We start from the raw sequence: 25,109 nt of genomic DNA on the forward strand, positions 1-25,109 counted from the left end.
TCTGTGCTAGCTCTTTCCCCTAACAGGGGGATTTTGTAAGATGAAAATCCTCCTGTCTCTGTGAGACTTTGGGTTGCCTCATGAAGGTTGTGAAGTGGGCAGTAACGTGTTGTACGACCAGCGGTTTGGTGACTGTGGGGTTACACTGTTGTGGGTGAGAGAGGACAGATGAGGTGGTGGAAGCAGAGGGAGAGCTTCAGTGAGGGAGGACCCCGGAGGAAACCAGCTAGGGTCGTGCAGACCACTGGACAGGCTGCTTGTTTGAAAAGAGTTACTATAAATTCATATGTGCCTCAAACCACTTAATACATTGAGCCTTATGGGAAAGTCCTACAAACTTCCCAGGCAGCAAAGCAGTGTTCTCCTAAACTGCATGGGTTGACACTAAAAGGGCTGTTGTGATGCACCTCAGTGAGAGGCACCTCTTCAGGAGGGGCCAAACTGCCAACTTTAGTAGTCTCGCATGTGTTATACTTCAGAGGCTCAGTGAGAGATGTGATGTGCATAGCAGACAAAGGATCACCTTACCGCCGCCAAAGACACATGTTCAAAATGACCACAGAAACCCAGGAGCTGTGTTCTTCCTGCCTGCAAAGAGGTTCCCTAGACCAACAAATGGCTGAATGTGCTGTTTGGTCCAAATGTGCCACTGCCACCAAATTTGCCTCGTTACTTCATCCCTTCTGTGTGAGTGGTTAGTGATAATTGACAATTTTTATTGCCATTGACACTCTCACAGAAGGAAAAGATCTCAATTTACATGCTTTAAGAGGTTATGAAGTGGGACTTCTGTAGCCGCTCAGGTGTGTCTAGGTATTTCTGGTGGGTTTGGCAAGGACAACAGGAGTGGGTTTGGCTGCCTACAAGCCAGGTATTAACCATGCCTGCAAGAGTTCACATTTGAAGAGCTTTACAAATCAAAGACCAAGCTGCAACACAGAATGTCTGTTGTTAGGGAAGTACTGTGCGGATTTCTTGGCTGACTTAATGATCCAAAGTAATAGATACAGAAAATATGCAGAAGGGTATTTGGGCCCAGTGAATCCCCCCAACCAGAGAGGTGGGTGCAGAATGCTTTATCAGAGCTGTTCCTGCTCAGGAAGGCAATGCCCTGAGATCATTGCTTCTCCCAGAATCAGACTCCAGGTGTAGAAGCCTTAAAAATCACCCTGCCACCTAACTCTGTTTTATAGCTCTCATCTCCCTTTAAGTCTATGGGAGAAAAAAAGAACTCCTAGGATGCAACCCATCCCTTTTGTATGTGCATGCATACAAAAAATAAAAAGACAATCTAAATTAAATGATGCGCAGCTTGCAATGCCTGGGAGTGGACCTCTGCACTGCAGAAAGTGGACTAGACAAACCCCAGCCCAGGAAGTAGCTGTGGTACTTCAAGTACACTCAGCACACCCTGGGGATGCAGGAAGGATGCCATGCAGAGCCGGGGGTCCCCCGGCGCCTGTGGGGTGCTCCCTGGCTGATATGCAAGGGGTGCAGGGTGGGAGCTGGGGTTCATAGTTAGCAAGTGTTTAACTTTGGCAAGTGTGAGCCAAGCTTTCCCTGGGAAGCATTTCTGAAGGTCTAAGCTTTCACTTCCTATAACCACAGGCATGTGTACATAATTTTCTTTTAGAGAAGAAAAATGTACATGTAACGGTTATATAGTGAGATAAAGTTATATAGTGAAACAAATAGGCGTTATGGACAACAAAATTTTATAATACGTTAAATGCACTGTCATTACTTGCGGCAATGATTGACAGTTATTTCTCTGTCTTCACTATAGACTAACTTTAGGGTGAGGCTATTTTTTATTCACTGTTTTATATCTTTGATGCAACATTTGTACTTTTGCTGACACACAGATTTCCATGTCAATAAAAAATACGAAAATACAAACCAAATGTGTTTGCTTCTTTTTTTTTTCCATCCCACGTATTTAATGCTATCGGATATATCTAATGAAACTTCACATGCATACAAGATATGTACAGTGAGATTATTCTTTGCTTTGTATCATCAAATTGGTAAGAGGCTCAGACAACTCATAGAAAATGAGAAGTATTCTCCTTTCTTCATTTGTTGGAAGCACAACATCTTGGGAAAGTCAACCTCATAAGAAAAAGTCATTGTAGAGCCTAATATAAGATTGAAATGCAGAAGTCCAGTTACAATTGAGGTTGGGATTTTTGGCACGTATTTCAGAGGTGGGTAAGTCTATTGTCAAACATAGCAAACCATAGAACGTATAGAAAGAAGGTAACACACTGTCAGTTGGGTTTCTTGGCAATAACTGTTAATTTATAGCAATTTAAATTGGATGATCATATTTATTTTGCGTTCTTATGAATGATTGTAGCTTTAATATTGCACTTGGAATCTTGTATTTCTAATGTGCATACAGCTTTCCAGGAGAGAGCAGTCCACACTCAGGATCAGTTGTTTTCCATTATACTCTTAATCCAAGGAATATAATTGGAAACTCGAACGTAAACACCAGGTTTCATGGGTCGGGCACAGCCAAGGCCCCAAGAGGTGACTCCATGATGGACAAATTTATCTTGGTCCAGACAGACTAGAGGTCCTCCACTGTCCCCCTAAACAGAGAAAGAACAGGATGATTCCTTCACAGACAGCCCTATGAGCAAGAGTGGCCTTCTCACAGGAGGCACAGAAACTGAAGTACTTCTCACGTGTGAGGGCTGCATAAGCTATAAGAAAACACTGGAGCTCTAGCCAGAGAAGAGTTCTCTGTGCATGTTGTTGAACACTTTTGTACAGTCATCTCTTCCCGTAGGTAAGGTATTACATTTATTTTTGAAGTAAGGGGATTTGGTGAGAAGGAATCTGATTGCCCTTAGTAACTTAAACTGCGCTTCTTCCCTCAGTCTCTTCTCTGAGGTCTTCACGGCTTCCTGTTATTACTAGATGATCCAAGACCAAGTGAATGCATGCAGTCAAGCCATGTATCTTAAGATAGGAGTGCACGTCCCTCAATGGCCTGCTTGCCCATCACAGTGCTTGTGCATAGGGTAGCTGTGCTGTGTTGGCAATGGCGTTGACCTGCCAGCTGGGGCAGTCAGTCTGCTGTTTTCACACTTCTTTACAGAGTCATCTCTAGCTTTTCAGGGAGGAAAGTTTCCATCTTGATTCAGTATGTTAAGCTTTTCTAAGCCCTTTCATGTGTTTAAAGAAACTGAAGAACTCAATTTCAAAACCTAGACTTCTGAAGAAAGCCTTCATACCACACTTGTGAGATGAGCTATGCCAACCATATTCTTCCTTTTCAGCAAAAGGGAAGTCCAGCATGCATTTTGCCTCACCCGGTGTGATTTTCACAGGCACTGGCACTGATATTTAGAAATTAGTAGTTCCTTTGGCTGTTGGTATGGCTGCATGGCAGACTCCACTGCATTGTTCCTTGCCTGCTAACTGAGATGTCTCAGGTTGTTAACTGAGCTAGGTTGGACATTGGCACTACTCTAGCCGGGGCAAGCAAAGTGGTCTGGGAAAAAAAAATCAGACCGTTAGTCATTCTAAGCTGGCTTCCATACACCTGGCTCAGGCAGCCGTGTATTACCATGTGTTCTGTAGTTCAGGCTTACCTGAAAAATTACCTGCCCCACTTCCTAGCAGCTGACAAGGGAGCAAGGGAAGAGCAGAATCCATGTGCATTTCTCAGCTTGTATGCCACGTGGTGTGGCAACATCCCAAGGCTAATTCTGAGCCTCTAAAGCCCAGAAAGAAAAGCACTATTTGATTTGAATGTGCTTACAACCCACTCTGATGCTCACAGACCTTCTTACCTGGCAGCTATCTGTGCCACCATGAATATTCCCAGCACACAGCTCGTGGTTTTTGACTCTACCATTCAAAAATTCAGGGCGGTTGCATATCTTATTCTCAATTACAGGGAAACCAGTTTCCTTTAAGTAGCCATCACCACCAGTTCCTTTGCAAATAAAACCAAAAACAAAACACACTAAATGACAAAGGTAAATGAAAACATTGAGGTATGGATAAGCAGTAAAATAAGCATAGTCTTTATGCACTATGCATATACTTTCCGTGCATAATATGAAGTGATACCAAAATCAGTAAGCATTATCAGTATCATGGTACTTATCACCCTCTACCACCCATCAAAATCCACACTGCGCTGATTGACTTTCCTGCTCCCACAGTACATCCATATGGATCCAGTACCCACTGATATTTGTGGGAGTCATTCCCAAGCCATTGTATTTCTCTGTATCTGAGTTTTCTCTGTGGAAGAAAGGAGGTAGGAAGTAAACAGACAGTTGAAAATGGCATGATGGGCAGAAGCAAGGAGGCAGAGAAGGTACTGATGCTCTTCTCAACCAAGGCAGAGTGGGAGGTTTTAAAAATGAAAGTATGTTTATATCTGAGTGAGATCTGAACCAGGCTGGTTGGGAGTAAAATCACTGAAAAGAAGGAGCAAACCCACCTTCAGGTGATTAAGAAATAGCCTAAATCTAGAAAAACTTTCCCACTGACTGCGTAAAAGCCCACTTTGGAGAAAAGCAGAGTGGGCTGAGACAGAAGAGGTTTAGGGGGTTTCAGTTTACATGGCTCTGAGTGATTAAGGAGAATCTAAATCAGAGGGAGACAGTGGAAAGAATGGCAGTACCTGATGAATTTTGATGAAATAGGTATGCATGCAAGCTTGTGTGGGGTGTTTTTGGCAAAGAGAAAATACACTTTGAATACAAGTACATACCAATCTCCAAACACAGAGCTTTCAGATGTGTTAACGCTGTCTCACCTTTTGTATCCCCCCAGCCCGTCACATAGCACTCCTCTCTTCCTCCCAACACAGCATTTTCTTTTGGCAAACAAACTGGGATTACATGATTATTGATGGTTGCTGGGCTGAAAGAAACAAACAAAAGGCTCATACAGGAACAATCATTAGCACATTTATCCTTAATACCACCTTCAGGTTTCTAAAAAGATTTTATATACATTCAGAGCCCAAGTCAGTCTGACTTGCCTTTGGGTGCAGCTAAGACTAGGCTCAATTAGGAAGCCACATTAGTTGTATTGACCCTGCGTCTGTTTTGGACCTGCATTGCAGCCATGGAAATCAAAGCACAAGCACTATATGTTCACATCTGCTTGCAGCTGTATGGACATACTCCTTTTGATTGCACAGTGCCTTGGCGAGAGTTTCAGGTGAATGGAAACAGATGCAAGAAGGGCCATACTGGGTATTGCATCACACATGCATACTGTTTGCCCGCACACTGGACAGACCTGCTGGAAGAAGATATCTCCCCACCACAGCATGGAAAAAGCATGGGGTGACATCATGCTAATGATGAGCTTTCAATCCTCATTACCTTATCAAGGTAGAAGCATGTAGGCAGAAACACAGAGTGAAAGCTCCTCTAGGCATTACCTCCTCCTACTCTGCTGCCACTGCCTCACCTCCCAGCAGCTGTCACCCAGCACATTGCCAGTCTGGGTCACTGCCCCTAGCCCTCCTCCCCTCCCAAAGCAGCCCTTTCCCTTTCTGAAGCCCTGCAGCTGAATCACCTTGGTTTCCACTGGAGCTTCTGCAGAAAGGGAAGAAAGAGAGGGTCTTAAATCGCTGATTGAACAGAGCATGTATAGAAACACATTTCCACAACACCAGCAACTACTATTTAGTTAAAATACAGACAAACCAAACTTGTCCCATCAGAATGAAGGAACGCTTCAGGTGAAAGGGTACCTGCTCAGCTTTATCAGAGCAATATCCACCCTGTGTGGCTCCTTGAACAATTTCTCAACATCTCGTTTTTGCACTGATGCCTCTAATGCTCTTTTTCTGTGTATTCCAAGGTATACTTTATACGCAGATGGCCGTGAGGACCTATTGGAAATGATTGCACATGGTGAGCTGACAAACACGCACCCAGAACGTAAACCACTTATGATCTTGTTGGGCACCTTGTTCTGTCAAAGCCAGAAAAATAAAGCCAGCTTTGGCGTAAACTTAATTTCTTAATCCCTTATTTTGGCACGTGAAATCAAGTTGGCAAAAGTTATCACTCTCACTCTTTGTTTCTTCAGTCAAAACTCTGCTTTAATGAATGATGAATAGACTTGGCTCAATTCTCAAGTGTTTGCAAGCTGAGTCGAGAGACAGCTCATGTTGGCTATTGGGCCCATTTTATTTCTCCTCTGATTTTCTATCATCTAGTGTAAAAAAATGCTGGTGGAGGTTATAACATACTTACCTCTCTAAACAGTGAGCGGCAGTAAGAACCCACTGCGGGTCTATGAGAGTTCCCCCACAGAAATGTTCACCAAAACTGTAACAGAGCAGAAAGGCATGAAAAGGGCATTGGTTTAAGGTGGGGAAGTTAATTCTACTGCAGTTCATCAGGTAATCTTTCTAACATGTATGCCTTTACAAACTAAAGACCTTATTCTGCATTTGCATTAAGAATCAAATATTTTACTTTCCTTGAACAATATTTTGTACAATGACAGTAGTGTTGTGTGGACATTTTCATAAGGACTTGTATGAAAACACCTAGATCTTTGTTCCTAACCAGTATTTCTATTACTGGAAAACATTATGTGCAGTGATGTATACCTGTTCAGAGATTCTGGCTTTTATCTAGCTCTGATCACAGTCAGACAGCTCTGCAACTGGCCTTGATTCCTAGTTTTGCTAGTAACTTTGCCAGTAGCATCAAACGCTTACATGGAAGGACCGATCAAGATCTGTACTAGCCATACTTCAAACTGTTGCTTCTACTCATAGGATACTGATTCTACCATAGGATATAGTGACAGATTTAAAGTCATTCTGCCTTTTAGTTAAAGTAGTTTTGAAATTAGTGGTTGTATTGATTCTATAGGTATTTATCACAAAACAGAGCATTCTTGGTTGTCTAAATGACCTTCACTGACTAGCACACATAAAGTATAGCCTTGAGCTATTTTTAAATTAAAATCAAGTTTAGAATGCTGCAACCACATACTGTAGCATCCCATGAGAGGCAAAGGTTCCTTGAATGTAAAGTGTAATGTAATGGGGCACGGCCATACCTTGTCCGGAGACTGATTTGCCAGGGCCAGGAGTGTGGATGCGAAATACACCCAGCAACAATCCTTTGAGCACACAACTTTGGTCTGAACTTGGGTTTTCCACACTCATACTGAGCAGGAGCTACAGAGAAAAAAAAAAGGCACTATAAAGAACTTCAACGTATTTGCTATACATTCACTATGCACTCAGAAAACTAGAAGGGGAACCGGTTACATTTATCACTTCAGCTTTTGATTCTCTGCAGGCAATTATATACCATGCACCATGGTATATGCACAACTATATTTTGTTAGGTTACCTTCATCTGGAACACTTAAAAATGCCTGGCAAATTTTTTTCACATACACTTCTCAGTGGTCAGCAAATTACACATGAATAGATCTACAGTCAGATAGAAAAAAACAGAAGGTGAAGGAGAAGGAAACAGAGAGCAAGAAAAAAATAAATTCCCCCAACATCTTTAAATGTACTCTTACAGATGCCAGCAATGCAAAAGCTGTGCTGGCAGCTGTTTTCAAACTAATCTTGGTGGTACAGCACATGAAATTCAATCACTGTCTCTGCGGAACAAAATTTTGTCCACTCTTATCTCAGGATCTTTTGGTACTTCAGATATCTCTGAGTTATTAAATAATGTATTATGTAGTTCTTATTTAGCCATGGGAAACTGACTCTTGTCAACACAGAATTCAGAATTTGTTGTCAGCAAAAGGAACTACCTAATGAAATTAAAGGCAAAAGCCATGTTTTCTCTGTTTTTTAGCTGAACAACTGAACAAAAAAAAAATTAAAAAGAAATTGGATCTTCAAAATAAATACGATAACCATGTGAAAATGCCATTTTTCCCCCTAAGAGTGCCAGCCCAACACTTTCAATACAGTAGTATTTTTACAGTTACAGTATGTGCATGTTATAAAACATCTTTCTTTTTCTTGTTTACTCCATTTTGGGGTTTTGATCAGAGCACATTTTCTGCTTCTCACAGCTGAGAGGATAGAGCAGCAAGAAAGTCACCCTTCTTTTGAGTGGGAACTACCTCTCTTCCTGGCATAGCTTTTGTTGTTGATGGACATGAAAGGGCTTAAAACCAAAATGTTGTAAAATTTTATCATTGTACACCACCAACAACACCTCATTCAGAGTACTGAATGGCTTGATTACTAGTAACAAAGACAAGGGAATTTGATTAAATATTTAGGGCCAGATGCACTTTCCAGACATCTGATACGGTACAATATCAGAGGAGGGAAAATCTGTTTTACATCCAGGACAGAACAGAGCCACATGAGCAGGGGGTGCAAAAATTTCGCTGGGATAAGACCATCCCTTGTTCAGCCTGGCCACACACACAGTTATGCCAGGTGACTAGGCAGGAGCAGGGGAAATTTCCACAGGAACAGCCTTATTTTGAAACACATGGCAAAACCCCCATGAGCTTCAGTGGACTCCAGGTATATCTTGTGCTGGGTTTGGGGCTTCCAAGTAATAAGCACCATTCTTAAGACTTCAGATGCAGATTTTGAGCATCACTTCCCCACAGCCTTAATTTCCAATCTAAAGCTATTGCACTGTCTTAGTTCAGTCTTTCCAATTAATCACTGAATGTCCTCCAGTTGTCATAAAAGGTTACAGGAAAGGGAGACACTAGTCTTTAAAGGAATAATTACGGCACTTGGGAATGTCACAGTACTCCCAGGCTTTTCTTGGGTCTGTTGTGTAGCACCAAGGTCCATTCACATCTCCATCAGGATTCCTGCAATACTGTAACAAAGAATAAAGACAACAGATATTAGCCAAGGGACAAAAAAACCTATCAATGCATGTTTCAAAATAAAATCAAATTAAATTTGGGAAATATTTTTTCTGCTTCCTTACTGATAAGTGATTTCCAATTCCTTTTGTCAAAATTTGTTTCATTTTTCTATTTGCTCTGTGAGTTTAGAAGAAGATAATAAAAATGAAACCTCTTCAACTGTCTTCAGCCAGTAAGCTTCACTAGTGCAAGCCTGGACCTCTGAGCTCTCAAAAAGTAGATCTTGACCTAGGATGGGATTTTCTAAAGCACCAAACTGTCTACTCCTGCTTCCACTGCAGTTAGCAGGAGCAGTAAGGTCAGCCCTGGGGTCTTTTCGCACCCACTCTGGTTGCACGACTCCGGGGCAAGTGGGCATTTTGTAAGCTGCTCTTGCACAACTTGGTGATGCCTATGAGTCCCAGGGGCAGGGGTGCAGTGTTCACCCTGACGTGGGGTGCCTGGTTAGCTGAATCACTCTGTAGGTCTTACTGGCTGTACCAACTGATCTCTGCTCAGCACAGACACCTCACACAACTGCATGCTACCAGGTACTTTTCTACTTCCCTACTCTGAAATGTATCCATGTCTTAGGAAAAAGGAGAAAATGTTTGCTTCCCTTCCCTGAGAGTCCCTGCCAAATGCAAGAACAAAAAAATTATGGCAGGCAGCTTTTCGGAGGGAGTTTCCCCAGTCTGAGCTGGAATTCAATACAGGGTATGTGATGCCATCAGAGGATTGGCTAAAGCAAGCTCTAAAATCATGTACCTGTAGAAAGAATAGTTCAAGCTGGCAACATCAAACCAGCTCTTTATATCACATACAGAGCTTGTCACAAACCAGGCAAGTATTGTATATGGAATGTTACAAGTCTAGAGAACTAGTGATGTGTTAGGACTAGGGAGGTGGAGGTTAGAGATGGGGAATGACTTACAGGATGGGTCAGATACATGTATATCCTTGTATGATGGGCTGCGGCAGAAGTTGGAGGGCTGGAGGGGGAATTAGTAGCAGATGGGAGCTGCAATCTATCAGCTATATACCTCAAGGAACTTGCACTGAACATTGGATCCTTCGCCATCTCACCCATCACTGTTACTACTGAAACCTATGACCCCAGGTGCTCTTTCTGGCAGAGGACGTAGAGATGCTGCCCACAGACCAACTCCAGTTAGTCCTCAGCAGTGAGGAGAAGCAAATGCCCATCTGAAGCCCCTTGGCTGTGCTGCAGAAGCTTTCAATAGAGCTTCTGGGCATCTGTGTGTCCCACAGAAGTACAGACTGCTCATGACAACAAGAATTAGCATGATCAGGTTCTTGGATTGAACCAAGGAAAATAAATTAATTTACAAAGACCTGGCATGAAATGCTTGCTGAGGGACCATGAAGAAGACGGGCAAAGCTCAATGACAGCAAGTATTAAATTAACAGCTGCTTACATTTTTATCCAGGCCTGCTTCTGGATGAGTCATGGGAGTGAAATAGTCATGGCTATGAGGTCTCTGAGAACTCCACTCTTGACAAGTCCTGCCCCTTCCAGTTTTTGCTACTGTGCCGCGATAGTCTTTACCATTACCGTTAATGCAGTCTGTGAAGAAAGAGGAAAAGGAAATGATTGTTAGCTGTGAGCTATTGGGCCACGTCCATACTCGGTGGTGATGAAGCAGAAATAAATTTGAGGAAATATTACTAGGACTTATACATCCTACATAATATGTATACAAGGAAAGAAGGACAACGTAGTGTCAATGATGGCTAACAATCACATTTTAACTTCCTTGCATTTTAAATGTTTTCTTCATGATCATTAAAGTCATGAATCAAAGAAGCTTAGATTCAGTTGACCCCTCATGACTCCAGAAGTCAGGACCACAAAGACCATGCACTCATAAAGTCTTTCCTTATGGACACTGATATTTGTCCACTGCCACATTTTACAGTAGGTAAAAAGCAGTAATACGTGTTCAGCTAAAACTATTAGCCTTTTAACCAGAAGAACATGTCATATTAAAAAAATGAAAGCTGCAGCACTCTAACCATCTACTGCATAACAAAGTTGCATCTGAAATGAATTAAAAAATCCAGCTGTCCTCTGGTGGGAAATGGAGCCCTGGAAACGTGAATTGCATGGCACAGGAAAAGACTTTTCTGGAACACTTGCCAGCAAAATGCCAGCACCTCTGTATCTGCTGTCATTGATAGTAGCCCTCCCGCAGTAGTGTGGAGACTACTAGCCATCTGTTTCCTTGTGTTTCCAATATTGTCAGATGTAGTAAATAAAAGATATGATATTAATATAAAATCAAATACAGAAATCCTGCTATAAAATTCCGCAAGAAAGTTCAGAAAATTAAGAGAGTGGATACAGTATTATATTAAATTCTGTAATTATCTAGAGTTTCCTGTATTTCATCCTCATTAAATTCTTGATGTCGTTTCTGTAAAAAAGACCTTGCTGGTTATGAGCATTTCTGGGGGAAGCAGAAAGTATTCTCACCAGGATCTAGTTCTAGTGTTGTCTGGGGAGGTTTTGGTAAAGTCACTGGTACATGGTCATCACACCTCTTCAGGTTGCAATACTCCCATCTCACACTGGGGTCAGTGGTGTAGCACCATGGGCGGCTATCAGCATCTGGGTTTCTGCAATAATTCTGCTTCAGGTCCCTACAAAGGTAAGCATATTATATTCCCATCCATGCTACTGCTCTGAGGAGAACTTGAAAGAACATTTTAGAAAGCAGGTCTGCTACAGAGTTAGCATATATCATTTATCATGTACTGTGTGTGACAGAAATCCTTTTTGCAGCATAAAGAAATTGAGAAACGTATGCAGAATATTCAAATACGCAAAATACTTATTCACTGATTAATGCTTATAGTAGAATACCGTTTACAAATCCAGATAAGTAAATGCACATATGTATGTTAAAGATATAATTCTTTTTACTTTTTCAAATACACTAATAGCTTTTAAGAAGAAATAAGTTTTTTGCATTTTGGAATAAATACATAGCAAATATTAGGAATAAGAAAATAACCCATCCCTTCCTCAAAGCTCTAATGTACTGCAGACTAGGAAGCAAAGACTTAAACTCATGAATAAGCTCATGTATAGAAACAGTTCATTTCAGTATAAGGGAAAATTTATGATAACTCTTAATTCCTTTAGAAGCAATGTAGAAACACAGAGTTAATTAGTCTAAAGCATAATAGTGACAACTGTGGTTTGTTTCAAGATGAGGTTAATAGAAAATGTTTCCACATTAAAAAAAGAAAAAAAGGAAGGGATTATTTTTATCAAGTACACTCCCTTCCCAGCTTTAAAACCATTGTTGTGTAAAGATCATGCAAATCAAAACGAATTCATGAATGGTCATTGTCCAGTGAAACACAGAAAAGGGAAATACACATACGCATTTGGGAACTGGTCTGCCGTTTTATTGTGTCGGTGTGGTGACATTGAGCTCCAGGCTTGACATTTCTTTCCCGTGAGAGTAAAAGAAGCTGTGCCACGGTAAGTCACACCATTGCCTTGATAGCACTCCTCAGTAATTTGAGCCTGCTCAGGCACATCAACAGCTGTAGTGAATAACAGAAACCAGTCCCTTGCATCATAATACTTTGATATTTATACATGAGCATAGAAAGCCAACAGAAAACAGCACGCCAGAGTATTTCACTGACCGCCACAGCACGCTCTCTGTAACAGAATCCTTCTCAGACTGTAGATCAAAAGGAAGCTTTCAAAAAATATTTGTAAAAGTTTCATGATACGCTAGATTAAAGCGCTTGTACATCAATTTTACTGTCATGCATGGGGATTTATTTCAGCTAATGATCCAAATAGTTCACATATGGATCAAAACTTCTCCATGGTGGGGGAATATCTGTGGCTTTGCCACAGATGCATGAGTAGAACAAGCCTGCCTTGTGTAAGGAGAATTTTCTTTTGATAGCTTTTTATGGAGTCTTGGTTCAGTGCTCTTAAATTATCTTAGGTTTTGCTTTGGATTCAGTTTTTCAGGAGCTGGCATGTAAAGCTAATTAACTTTTCCATGGTGCATTTAAAAATTTAGAGGTGGAGGGAACCACCACTTGGCAAAAGGAAAAGAACTCTGTTACTGCAGTAATTCCTGAGCTGGGTCAGTAGGTGACTTAAAACCTTCTGCACTTATCCACCAGGCTGAACATACCAGCCTGGGCTCCACACCAGGCTCAGGAGTTCAACTGATGCATAGCAACACTGAGAGTGACAACAATAATAGAACTGATCAGAGTCACCCAAGATTTTTCAAAATAAACGACGATGACCCTTCACTTCCAGATGTCTCCTGTTGGTCTTACCAGGGGCCTCTGGCTCTGTCCCATCACAGGAGGGGATGGTGCAATATTCCCACCGGGCGGTTCTGTTGGTGGTGTAACACCATGGCATCTTCTCACCATCAGGATTTCTACAGTAGTTTTCCTCTAGGCTCCTGAAACAGAACACGTGGCTAAGAAAAGCCTCTCATGGAAACCTAGTAAAGGTTATGAACAACAGGGGAATGTACCTTGCTGCCTAGTTTACTGTTGTATTTACTGGTGGGTAACTCTGCTATCATTTACTGATGCCATTTACTAGGTGAATAATTGCAATGCACTGGTGTTTTGGATGTGCTAAACCAGACATCTGCTAGATCGATGGATGAACTAAGAGATTGTATTTCATGTAGCACTTTGAGGCCAAGAGCAGCACAGCAGAAACACAGGATGAAAGAATCCAGCCCCAAGCAAATATCATAATTGCAACTTTCTTACTCCACATTGCTTCACCTGAGCAACAATACAGTAAAAGGATGAACTGAAGAGGGAAAAAGTCAATCAAGCAGAGCTTGAAAGTCAGAAGAGGAGACACTAGTATCCAAGAACAAAGAAGTGAATAAAAAGAAATGTGAAAAAATTTGAAAAGATGGAATCCAGCAGGTGATGAATGCTGGTGTAACCAAAGAACTTTGCCACATGGTTGAAGAAAAACGAAGTAATTCTGTGTGGTACTTCTCATGGACACTGAATAATGGAGAGGTTTCACTTACTTGCAGGGATAGTTTTCAGGAGTGCGAGCATGTCTGTGAGGAGATTGAGAACTCCAGTGCTGACAGGTATTTCCCGATTCAGTAACAGATATTGTGCCTCGATAGTCTTCTCCTCTTCCTGATAGACACTGACGCCCTGGTGCAGGAACTGGTGGGGGTGTTGCTATTGCAGAAAATGGAACTGAAATTTAGCAGTGCCTTCTAGACATATTAAGAAACAAAACCAAAATGAAAACCACTTTGAGCCTTATAATTAAGCAGGCTTTTTAGCTTTCTTTGCAGGTAAGTTTTAAAGACAAAAATGTTTGGAAAGTCCAAAAGTTAGAGAAAAGATCTAGAAATGTCTTAACTTTTCTTTCTTCCATTTTAACATCTTCACAAGCAATCAGACTGTCAGAAAGGCATTTGCATCTGCCTCTTTACAGCAGCCAGGATACAATGCAACCAAGCGCTAGCAGCCCCATCGGAACAAAGCTGGAAAGTGAGCAATTGGTAATACTGTGAAGAAAACTGGGGTGAAAGTGGCAGGCCCATCATTGATAGGTACAGGTATAGATGCAGATATAAAAGAGATGTACTCTAACTGGTGAGAGTTAGAGATAGCAAGGATGAGGTTTGGTGAGAAGCCCCAAGGAAAAGTATCGTGGCAAAGAGGCCTTTAGGGGAAAAGGAAATTGAAAAGGTGGAGAACCAAATTGGAAGAGCAAAACAAAAGCCAAAAGATTTTCAGGAAGAGTGAAACTGTTTGACATCAAAAGAGGAACATCAGAAGAAACAGCAGAACCACTGAAATGCCTCGTGATGGAAAAACACATCAAGGAAGGGAGATGTGCTCTAGGCAAAACCATTAGAAATGCCTATGACAGAAAAGTCTAGCCTCAAAAGAGCTATCACAGGTTCATTTCAAGGTTATTTTTTTCTTTGAGATAAAAGTCAGCAGTCTTTTATTCTTTCTTTTATCTTTGGGGCCTCTTCTATTTGTTCTAGCTCCTTGCACCACCCTGAATGGAAGCTGTCTAGATGTCTTTGTGTCTAGAAGTCTAGAAATCAGACTCACTGCAACGAGGAATGTTGCAATATTCCCAGCGTTTAGTCGGGCTGGTAGTGAAACACCAGGGCCGAGGTTCACCATCGGGATTACGGCAATAATTCATCTTCAGATCCTTCTCTGGAAAACTGGACAGGAAAAATATTTTTTAAAAAATGTCACTAATGGCTGTAACAATTATCCTGTCTGGGATAGGGTCATCTTCAGGCCACCCTTGATGATAAACCACCCATCACAGAGTCTGACTCACTTTTCTGGGAGATATCCATGAGAGTGAGGTTCCTGGGAGTCCCAGTGCTGGCACTTAAGCCCAGACACCGTTGTCGCAACTACTCCATGGTAGTTTTCTCCACTGCAGTGCATGCACTCCACTGTAGGAGCAAGGCAGAATGAGGACAAGAGAGACAGAAAGTCCCTGAGGAACTGGTCCGTAAACACTCACACTCATGTCACATGAAGCTCAAGAGCCTGATCAGAGCACAAGGCTGAAGGACAGTCTTTTTTTGGCAAAGTAAAAGCTTAATTTTCTTGGTAAGATGACTTCAACTAGTTGATTACATGTATAGCATTCCATTTAAAAAAACCCCAACATTATAGACCATAGTTTTTAAAAGAGCTAAATTAAAACTACTAAGCTATAATTGAAAATCTGTGCCTTGCTGCTGTCACGTTTTATTGACTTTTGCACTAGCAACTGTCATTTGGTTCAATTCTAGGATTATGATACGTGAATACACTCATAAACCATTTTTTTATCTAGGGAAAAAAACAAGACTTTTTACAGCTGTTTTGGGGGTCTTTTGATACCTTCCTTGTTGGTGTTGAAAATGTCTTTGGAAAGTTTCAGGTTGAACTAAACTCAAGTTTGGAATACTCAATTAAAAATAAAAATATTTGAATAACTTCACATTCTTGAACGCATCTTCCAAAAAGGGAAAGAAATCTGTATATGTATCCTGACCTTCACACTCTGGGATGTTACAGTAATCAAATCTGGTAGCAGGATCTGTTGTGTAACACCAGGGTCCCTTTCCATCATTATCAGGATTTCTGCAGTAGTTTTCCTCCAGTCCCGCATCAGGGTATTTTTCAGGTGTGTAGCTGGAACAGAATTTAAATGGGATTAGAGAATAAGGAAAATGTCCCAATTGTTCAGCTGAGGACTCTAAAAATGAAATCTTTATCTGAGGACCATTTTGTAGATGTCGTTCGTTAGAAGTCTCCTAATTGCTACTGTGTGCCATTGCTGAAGAGTTAGAAGTGCCATAGCTACAGACTTCAGGAAATATGCTGCCTCTAAGGCCAGTCATGTCTTTAATACTTGCATTTACTCCAGCTGTTCAGTTTCCAGTAATTTTTACTCAGCTGAGACACTTTTCAGTGTGTAGAGAAAAGTCTCCTCTGGGACATGTTCCCTGGGAGACGCAGTGAGAAGATATTTGCTGAAACGGGAGAGTTCTCTGTAACCTGAATGCTATGCCATCTCAATAGGAGGTTACCAAATAAACTCAGTTGGGTGTTTTTCATTAAATACAAGAAATACTGCCCTGTTAATTGTCTATGGATTCACTGATAAAATGATGTACCTCTGTCTCATCTGCCACATGTTATACCTTTAGCCAAGAGAAGTTCTTGCCCTGGTGAGATTAATGGAAAATCCTTATTTCAGCAGAACCAAGTGCTTCCCTGTCAAGTGTTTTGCTCATGTAAGGACGACGAAATTTAAACGCAACTGCCAAGACTGACAATGTCCCTATTGATGATGTAGCCCTAATTGCAGGTCTTTGAGTTAAAACTCAGATTAGAGAATTATCTTATTCTAGATAAGTGTAGAAAAATATTTTATAAGATGACTTTGAACACCGAACAAATTGCTTGTAAGACTACTTAGCACATATAAATAGCTTAGCAAAATTTCAGAAAAACATAAACATATACGAAAATGCCTTACTTTGGTTTATGGGGGGCATTATCAGCCCAATTCTGGCATGGCACACCTTTCTGAGTTTTGGCTTCTGTTCCTCTGTAATCCACCCCTTTTCCCTTCTTGCATTCTAGAAGATAAACTGAAATGGTATGTGCTTAATTAATCAGTATCGTGACATGTTCATTGGATTTTAGCATACACAAAATCCATTTTCATGCTAATACTTTTAAATACATTTGGTCATATTTTTACTTTCTTATGCCATCAAAAATAGACAACTCACATTGTAAAAACCTACTAATTATCTGATGTCTAAGTTGAATTAATTAGCATTGAAAAATTTATGTGAAAGCCAAAAACTTCCAAACCAGAATTCCAGAGAAAGAAGTGTAACACAACCCGGTTCTTTTAAGAACATACTATAGTAGATTTAAATAATAAAATATGCTTTTAACATTTAAATATGCACTATAACAAAATAGAAACATTCTTTTTTCACTGCGTCCTATGGTGTTATCGTAGTTATGCACAGTAATTAAAATGAAACCTTAAAAGAGAGCCACCTGAATTCAGCTGAAGAAGATAACAGGACAGAATCACAGATGAATACACATAGCATTTTACCAGTTTAAATAAGCAATTTTTTTAAAGTTCATATAAATGCAGATGACATTGTTTTATTAAAGTTCACCATGTCATGAATGAGATTTAATTAATTCATGATATGTTAAAACATTGACTCTCTGTTCTACAAGATAAAATGGATTATTGGTTGAAGGTGCATATTATATATGCTTTTGTATTCTTAGATTTTGGAACTTCATAGTACCTTCATGAAAAAAAGAAAAAGAAAGAGTGAAAGAATTAGCAATGAAATCCTGTCTTTATATAAGTCAAGGGGAATTTTAATGCTGAATAAGCCTGGGGTTTGTATTGGTAGCCTTGAAAACATTAAATTATTTTAAATATTAATCATTAAATTAAATGAGAACGGAAAGCTCAATTTTGTCATTTTTTTCCCAGGAGGAAGGAGCAACCATAACCCCATTGCAGCCTTTAAGATCTTCCTGGGAGGACTGAACAGTCACCTTTCCCAGCAAAAGGCTGGTCACTGCCAGGGGAGAGTAGGCTTGCAAGGGGCAGCTCTGCCAAGTTCACGGCTTCTGAGTTCTGAAGGAACTCAGATCTTCGCACGTTCCCTCAGAGCTTCTACATCTGTAGTTTAAGGATAGTCACTGTCAGGTAACATGTCCTCTGGCTTGGAAAACTAAGCAGGAAACTCATTTAACATTTCTCTATGCACAGGGCATATTTCATCAGACAGTTCCTCCTTTCTAGCTGCAATGAAGCAATCTGTCTTTTAAGTTGTGACCTGGCTTGTCTCAATGTCTTTAAGTAGTGTCCAAATTTTGCATCAGCTTTTCTCAGCATCAAAGTTATACCAAAGCTGACATACAAGCAGAAGATTAACATAAATCTGGAGAAATAATGCCATTTTACATAGATCTGTCTTGTCAAAAGTGAAAAGAACTAATATTTGAATCTGAAATAAGGTTCAGCTCTTCTGTGGGCCGATAGGTAGTTTAGAATTGGATTTATAGATGTACTTTTAGGCATGCCTTTATTTCAATGTATATATATGGCAAGTTTACTCTAGAAACTTAGCTGGAAGCCATTTGGATTCCTCAAACAATTTTGCAATAAATTAACATTAAAAACCTCAATAACTGAACATGGAATCAGTCAAGTGCTGACTCTTTTTGTTTGCATAAACTTTTGACCGTTTATATAACCTTTAGGTTTTTTTCTGTCTGATGACAAATAACTAACTTTGATCCCCAAACTCAACCCATGTCCCTTGGGTTAACTATTTACAAACAGCTATGTGGATAACAATTCCCAAATGCTAGCTTTAATTCTTATTACTTTTTCTATAAGCCAGAGAATGTTAACTTTCTCTTTCATAGCACATACCATAGAAAAAAATAATTTTTAAAACCGTGAATTTTACACCAATTGTCATCCTTTTCTTTGAATGCAATGATAAAGAGGCTTCATCAAGTAATTGCTTCAACTGAAAAAAATAACTTTGGTTTCAGCAATAGTATTGCAGAAGTGTCTGGGCATATGAAAGGAATTTCCTTGAAGTATCAGGACAGCAGCAACTGCTGGAGACAGTGATGTGATCTGCCTGGATAAAAGCTACTTTTTCCCTTCTGTTCTATAACAATAGATTACATTGACATTATCATTAGAATGGACACATAATTATTTGAGACCCTTTGCAAATGAAGATATGAGCAAAGGGAAACCATCTGACCCGTACACAATAGGCTGCGTTTTTCACGTTCACGATACCTAGGTCCATCTTTTGTTTTCTGTAGGTAGATGTGCAATTTTTGGCCATTTCAGTTATGTAAAACTAGTTTTTCACACCTTTGCTGCTGGGGTTCTGGTTTTCAAGAAACTAAACTCCATGCCTATGACCTCAAAAGGCTTAAAAGGATGCCGTAACAAATCCTCACTGAATATTGCAGGGCTCTCATCCAGGTTCTAACCTCAGCAAATCCCAGGCATGTCTCAAAAATAAATAAGAATCACAGTCTAGCTCCTGATCACAGTACTGAAGCAAAATCAGTACGGATTATTTACATGTAAGTTATTTGTTCAGTCTTTAAAATTTATTACTTGCCAATTGATCCATCCAGTTTTCCTTCTACAATAGGAACTGCAGAAGATTTCTTAGCATTGCTTAATCATGATTCAGGGAAATTCCCACCAGCTTCTGGATATAATAAAAATATCTTATGTACAATACATTAAATTACCTATCAGTTGTATATATAAAAAAAGGCAGCTGGCTGTAGGCTTCAGAAAATATCAGCCTGAAAAGGACTCTAAGTTGTCTTTGGTCCAAATCCCCCTAAAAAGCACGGACAGCTTCTGAGCTGGATGGGGCCACTCAGTGCTTTGTCAAGTCAATATCTGCAAGGGTGAAGGCTCCACAGCCTCCCTGGGCAATGTGGTCTAGTGCTTACCCACCCTCCCCGTGAAAAATTATTTTCCTTATATCTACAATGTCTGAATCTCATTTGGATGCTCAGCTGCAATCCAGCTAAAGCTATTGAACTACTACATAAAATCTTCTTGCAGATGCTATACACATAGCATTATCTTATCCTACAAGTCTTTGTAGGTCAACAGAGGAGTAAGGATGCAGTTTTCTGGAGGTCATTGACATTTACAGTCTAGTTATTGTGATTCTTGACTTTTGGTTAGAAACTGGCCTATTGAAACCACTGCATGATTTGCAGCAGCTGAGAACCTGGTTCATTTTTCCTCTTCATGCACCTTTCTTTGTTGAAGGAGACCAACTTCTTGGTAGCTGCTAGAGTTTCCAATTTCTGAGTATTCTCAAACGCATTTATGTTTTTTAAAAAGTTACAAATCAGCAAATGGTGAAAGGTAATGTTCAGAAGTCATTTAACACAGAACAGTAGTAATTCTATTCAAAGTTTACCACTTTATCTTACATGTCTGAATGATCGGAAAGGAGATTGTTTTCTCCCTTGTGTATTACTAAAGTCAGAGAACAACACAATGGAACTTATGTTACATTAAAAATAAAACACATTCCTTCTTCCCTGTATATAGAAAGATTGTTTTCCCCTTGTGTATTACTAAAGTCAGAGAACAACACAATGGAACTTATGTTACATTAAAAATAAAATTCCTTCTTCCCTGTATATATATAGAAAGAGCTCAGTGCTTCATTATGTAATTCAAAAATAGTCTTAAAAAATAAAACACATTCCTTCTTCCCTGTATATAGAAAGAGCTCAGTGCTTCATTATGTAATTCAAAAATAGTCTTAAAACCCAGTCGTTTGTCTGCATATGGCATAAGGTGATAGATTTTTAAAAGAGATGATAAAAAAATTGGATAGTTGCCATTTCTTAAAGACAGACTTCCTATTTTCAGAAAGAATAGATCAAATACACTTAAGTCACATAATCCTCATCTATGACAAAACTGATCAGAAATAAAACATGTACAAAAGGAGAGTACAAAAATTCACCACGTCAATTAATTATATCATAAATATATAGATTAGGGTAAAAGTTTCACCGAATTCATTAATTGAAGAGTACAAACATCGTATAACGATATACAAATACTATAAAAATAGTTCATTTTTATCTGAAGCGTAGTTAATACTCTCATACTTCTGACAACGTGTGCAACTAAAAGAAAGTTGATTTGAGTCCCACCCAAGTAAACTATGAATTTTCTTTAGTGATACAAATGAAATTATTTGGTAGTTTCCACCAGTTTTCTAGTGGGCAAAGGTCTGTCTCAGAAACCATTGACAACACAAGTAGCTCTTCCTAGTACCCTCAGCAGAGACAGAGAAGATGCAGCTGTAGGTTATTGGCTGGTTTAAAAGGAGAGGAGAGAAGGGACCCTTAAGCACCTCCATTATTCCCAGCACCTTCTGTGTTCCCTGAGCAACAGTGCTCTTTTCTGCCTTGTGGAACCTAGGATTTAGGGAGCAGGAAAGATGATGCTGGAGCACTAATCTGGGGAAAAAAATGGTACTGCTGTTATATAAGCAATGTGGCAAAAACCAGGTGTTAGGTAAAGGCTGACCTACCCACTTCGTCTGACCCGGTGAAGGCTTAGGCCCCATTTACAATAGGGTTACATGAGTTCCACTGGAAAGCATAGCTCAGTGAAATAATATAAAAAAGACATAGACATACTTCTTTTTTCATAAAGAACTGCATTTGTTCTTCTGAATATTATTGCTGTTTTGGTGTTCTCAGCCAATGTTAAACACTGTTGGTCTTTACTGGTGAATAAGAAGGCCCTGTTGAAATTAAGAGGAGAGAGTAACGTAAGAAACAATAGCTGAATGTGTGCATTATTTTCCTAAACACCTTTTCTAGTATTCAGTTATAATTTTAGCAAGCATTGCACTTCAGCAATATTTAAGATTCAGTAATGTTTCACAAATCACTGAGTATCACAGCTCCCATTTTCAGTGGTGACTTTGACTCCTAAGTCTTCATACCAAACTTAGGTTGAAAGGGAGCTACATGAACAAATTATGACAAGGGATAAAAAAGAAGGTTTAGAATGTTCCAGAGACTCCAGAGAACATGCTGAAGAGGATATATGCGCAAGGGACCTTGACCTTATTTCAAAAAAATTAGTGGTCAGTCAAGAAGTGAGACATTCTACAGTACTCATCAGTTACCAAGGAACAGGTAAAACACAACAAGCCAGGACCTTAAATTATCTTGTGATAACTGTCCTGAGTCATCGTAAGTGAAGCAATGTAAGCACTTTGGAAAACACAGCCATTTGTCTTTTCAGCAAGTACCTAGTCTGTAGTCTGCAAAACTGGAGTGGGTAGTGTAACCTGTCCAATAGTATCTAAGGAAAACTCCTGACAGGCTAAGTAATTTCTACAGCTAGCTTTTCTGAACCAAAAAAAGAGCAATAGCAACATGGCATTCAGTGGGTAGGTTTATACCAGGAATGTAAATACTGACAAAAGCCGTTCTGTAGCCCTAATACCAGCTGGCATGATCCCGGTGTGCCTGTACTTGTAAATTCGCACAGCCTCTCCCCAAAGGAGAGGGATCACATCTGGACTCATTGCTGGGAACGGTGTCTGTGCATTGTCTGGGGAGTGCTGGTTGCCCTGGGTCAAAAATACACTGGGCACTGTTCCCCCCGGTCCAAGCTCTCAGTAATGTTAAATTTACAAGTAGGGATATAGTGAATGAGCATGGTCCAACACACTGCTAAGGTGGGATAACAAGTCTGAAGTACTGATGTGTACTCATTGATCTGAAGCACTGATGTGATGGTGCTCCAGCACTGGCTTGGTCTTAAAGTTCTGCCTAACAGTGACCTTTCTTCCCCAAGATCCTTCCCTGACAGATAGCATCTGTTGTCTACTGATTGTAATAGATCTCACATAATTGATTGAGGAGGCAAGGACAAAACAGCCCTGACGTTATTCCAGTGTCAGGTGATGGTAGGCTCAGACCTGAGGCAGAGGCTAAGGAATGATACTGTATCTGAATATGCCTCAAAAGAGAACAATAATCCTCTGCAAACTGTAAATATATAATCTGAATGTACAGACCTGCCCTCTCCACCTTCCTCCCTGCCCTCCCGAGACAAGTACTGCTGAAGCTCTGCCATCTCTGTGTGGTTTTCAGAGAGGGGAGCAGGATCAAAGGGAACAGGTGGTACTTCACACATTCAGCCAGCCAACCCCTGTCATCCTTCAGGGTTACACCTCTTCAAAATAAGTCTCATTTTCCCTTTTGATTTAAAACACAAAGTTATAAAACACGTTTAAAAAGTCAGCAACAGGGTATCCCTGCCTTGAATAAAAGCCTGATGGAGAACTAAGTGCTGGAAACAGCCCTGCAGACAGGCAGTCTGCTGAGTTCAAAAAGGTGTGCTGCAGAAGTGGTATATCAAGAACTCATGAAGAGTAGAAGAGAAAACCTCCCTGCCTCATATGTGAGGACAGCCTCCCACCGCAGTAACAGCTATCTCTCCTCATTACACCAGTTGCCTGCTGTACTGCTGAAGCTCAATGGGTTCTGAGGCTTTGGCACAGGAGGCTCAGAAGCCTTAGGCTCAAAGCAATAGGCTCCCCTGAGGCAGGAGCCTGAGCAAAGGCCGGTGGTACAGACTGGTCAACATCTTTCATGCTTTCTAGCCCCTTGGGTCTGGTTAAATGCAAGTGCAGAGAGAGGGCTTGGCTGGAAGCAGGGTTTAGGATCGTTAAGGTTTAGATGGCCATGTCTTTCTCAAAGTAAATAGAAGTTGCCTAAGTCCAAATTCTAGTAAAATTCAGAATAATGGATGCATCTGCAAGATAATAGGTAATGCAATGAACATAAGCAATGCCATTACTGCTGTCCTAAATTTCCAAGCAATTAATTATGACTCTTTATTGCAAAAGGAGTGCAAGAGTCTTGTTAAAACCATGTCAAGTCAGTTTTCAGTGTGCCAAGCTGTGCATCAAAGTATCATAATGTTTTCCAATAAAAATTCAACATAATTTTCTTAATTTCTCTATTTCTGCTGTCTTCATCCATATGTCCCAGGCATTCTCTTTCTATACATCTGTTTTTTCCAGCCAAGCTCAGACACACATACTCCTAAGAAATCCCTCAAAAGTTCAGACTGCTGATAAATAAGGCAGACTGCTCCATCATCTGCAATGAAAGATGTATATGGGAAACAGTGGAAATTACCTGCAAGTAAATTTATTTTCAGTTTCACATTGCTCTGCACATTCTTCTTTACTATTTGTCCTATAAATTTGCTTCTTAGGGTTGAGCAGCCAAGCTCCCTCTGTTCTCACATAGCTGTCTAGTATGTTTCCTTGCACTAAAAGGAAAAAGAGAGAAAGAGGTAAAAATGTGAATGCTGTTATGATTTATTTCAAACTTTCATGTTAAATTCTTTGTCACCTAGTTGAGTAACATCATATTTTAATTGCTGGAATAATTGCGTTAATGGTGACAAAATATGCGTAAATCTTGCCTTCCTAGTATGGTAAAGGGCAGCATCACTGAAAACCCCATGTAAGGCAGGACAGAGAAGTGGCTTGAACAGTGCTTTTTATCATTCTGAAAGTCATAACAAGTAACACAAACCTAGGGTATAGAGTGATGGGAACAGAGAAGACGATCCAAGGAGCGAAAAAAAGTGAGGTGTTTCAGAAAGAAAATATTGGTCACCCATACTTTGGAGAAAGTGGAGAAATGGGACTCGAGAAGGGTGTGAAACAATGATTGTCCATTGCTGGTACCTACCCACATGGAACAACTTCAGTTTTATCAGTCACCCCATAGCTGCCTCTTTTCAAATGCTCTTGCTCTTGCAAGAAACAAGCTAGCCTCAGTCACTGGGGTTATCACTGTGCTCATGTTCAGTTTATCATTTTTGTAATAACTCTGTATTGAACTTACTTCAATGAGGAGCGGCTGAGGGAACTGGGGTTGTTTAGCCTGGAGAAGAGGAGGCTGAGGGGAGACCTCATCGCTCTCTACAACTACCTGAAAGGAGGTTGTAGCGAGGTGGGTGTCGGTCTCTTCTCCCAAGTAACAAGCGATAGGACGAGAGGAAATGGCCTCAAGTTGCGCCAGGGGAGGCTTAGATTGGA

At 40.3% G+C, this 25,109-nt stretch overlaps 1 protein-coding gene across 1 annotated transcript in view; it reads right to left on the minus strand.

The window, feature by feature from the left end:
- Positions 1-2,435: 2,435 nt before the first annotated feature.
- Positions 2,436-25,109, minus strand: part of PLG (plasminogen) — a 25,779-nt gene continuing 3,105 nt past the window's right edge. The window contains exons 2-19 of the mRNA XM_009289989.2: positions 24,196-24,331; positions 21,670-21,776; positions 16,931-17,045; positions 15,941-16,080; positions 15,230-15,350; positions 14,989-15,107; positions 13,932-14,094; positions 13,204-13,334; positions 12,273-12,438; positions 11,357-11,523; positions 10,299-10,447; positions 8,735-8,828; positions 7,066-7,186; positions 6,246-6,320; positions 5,738-5,878; positions 4,787-4,893; positions 3,807-3,952; positions 2,436-2,597 (exon numbers count right to left, since the gene is read on the minus strand). Of these exons, the coding sequence (XP_009288264.1) occupies positions 2,436-2,597; positions 3,807-3,952; positions 4,787-4,893; positions 5,738-5,878; positions 6,246-6,320; positions 7,066-7,186; positions 8,735-8,828; positions 10,299-10,447; positions 11,357-11,523; positions 12,273-12,438; positions 13,204-13,334; positions 13,932-14,094; positions 14,989-15,107; positions 15,230-15,350; positions 15,941-16,080; positions 16,931-17,045; positions 21,670-21,776; positions 24,196-24,331 (2,360 nt within the window). The remainder of the gene's footprint in view (positions 2,598-3,806; positions 3,953-4,786; positions 4,894-5,737; positions 5,879-6,245; positions 6,321-7,065; positions 7,187-8,734; positions 8,829-10,298; positions 10,448-11,356; positions 11,524-12,272; positions 12,439-13,203; positions 13,335-13,931; positions 14,095-14,988; positions 15,108-15,229; positions 15,351-15,940; positions 16,081-16,930; positions 17,046-21,669; positions 21,777-24,195; positions 24,332-25,109) is intronic.

The sequence above is a fragment of the Aptenodytes forsteri genome, unplaced genomic scaffold (assembly GCF_000699145.1).
Source record: "Aptenodytes forsteri isolate BGI_AS27 unplaced genomic scaffold, ASM69914v1 Scaffold122, whole genome shotgun sequence".
Classification (NCBI taxonomy): domain Eukaryota; kingdom Metazoa; phylum Chordata; class Aves; order Sphenisciformes; family Spheniscidae; genus Aptenodytes; species Aptenodytes forsteri.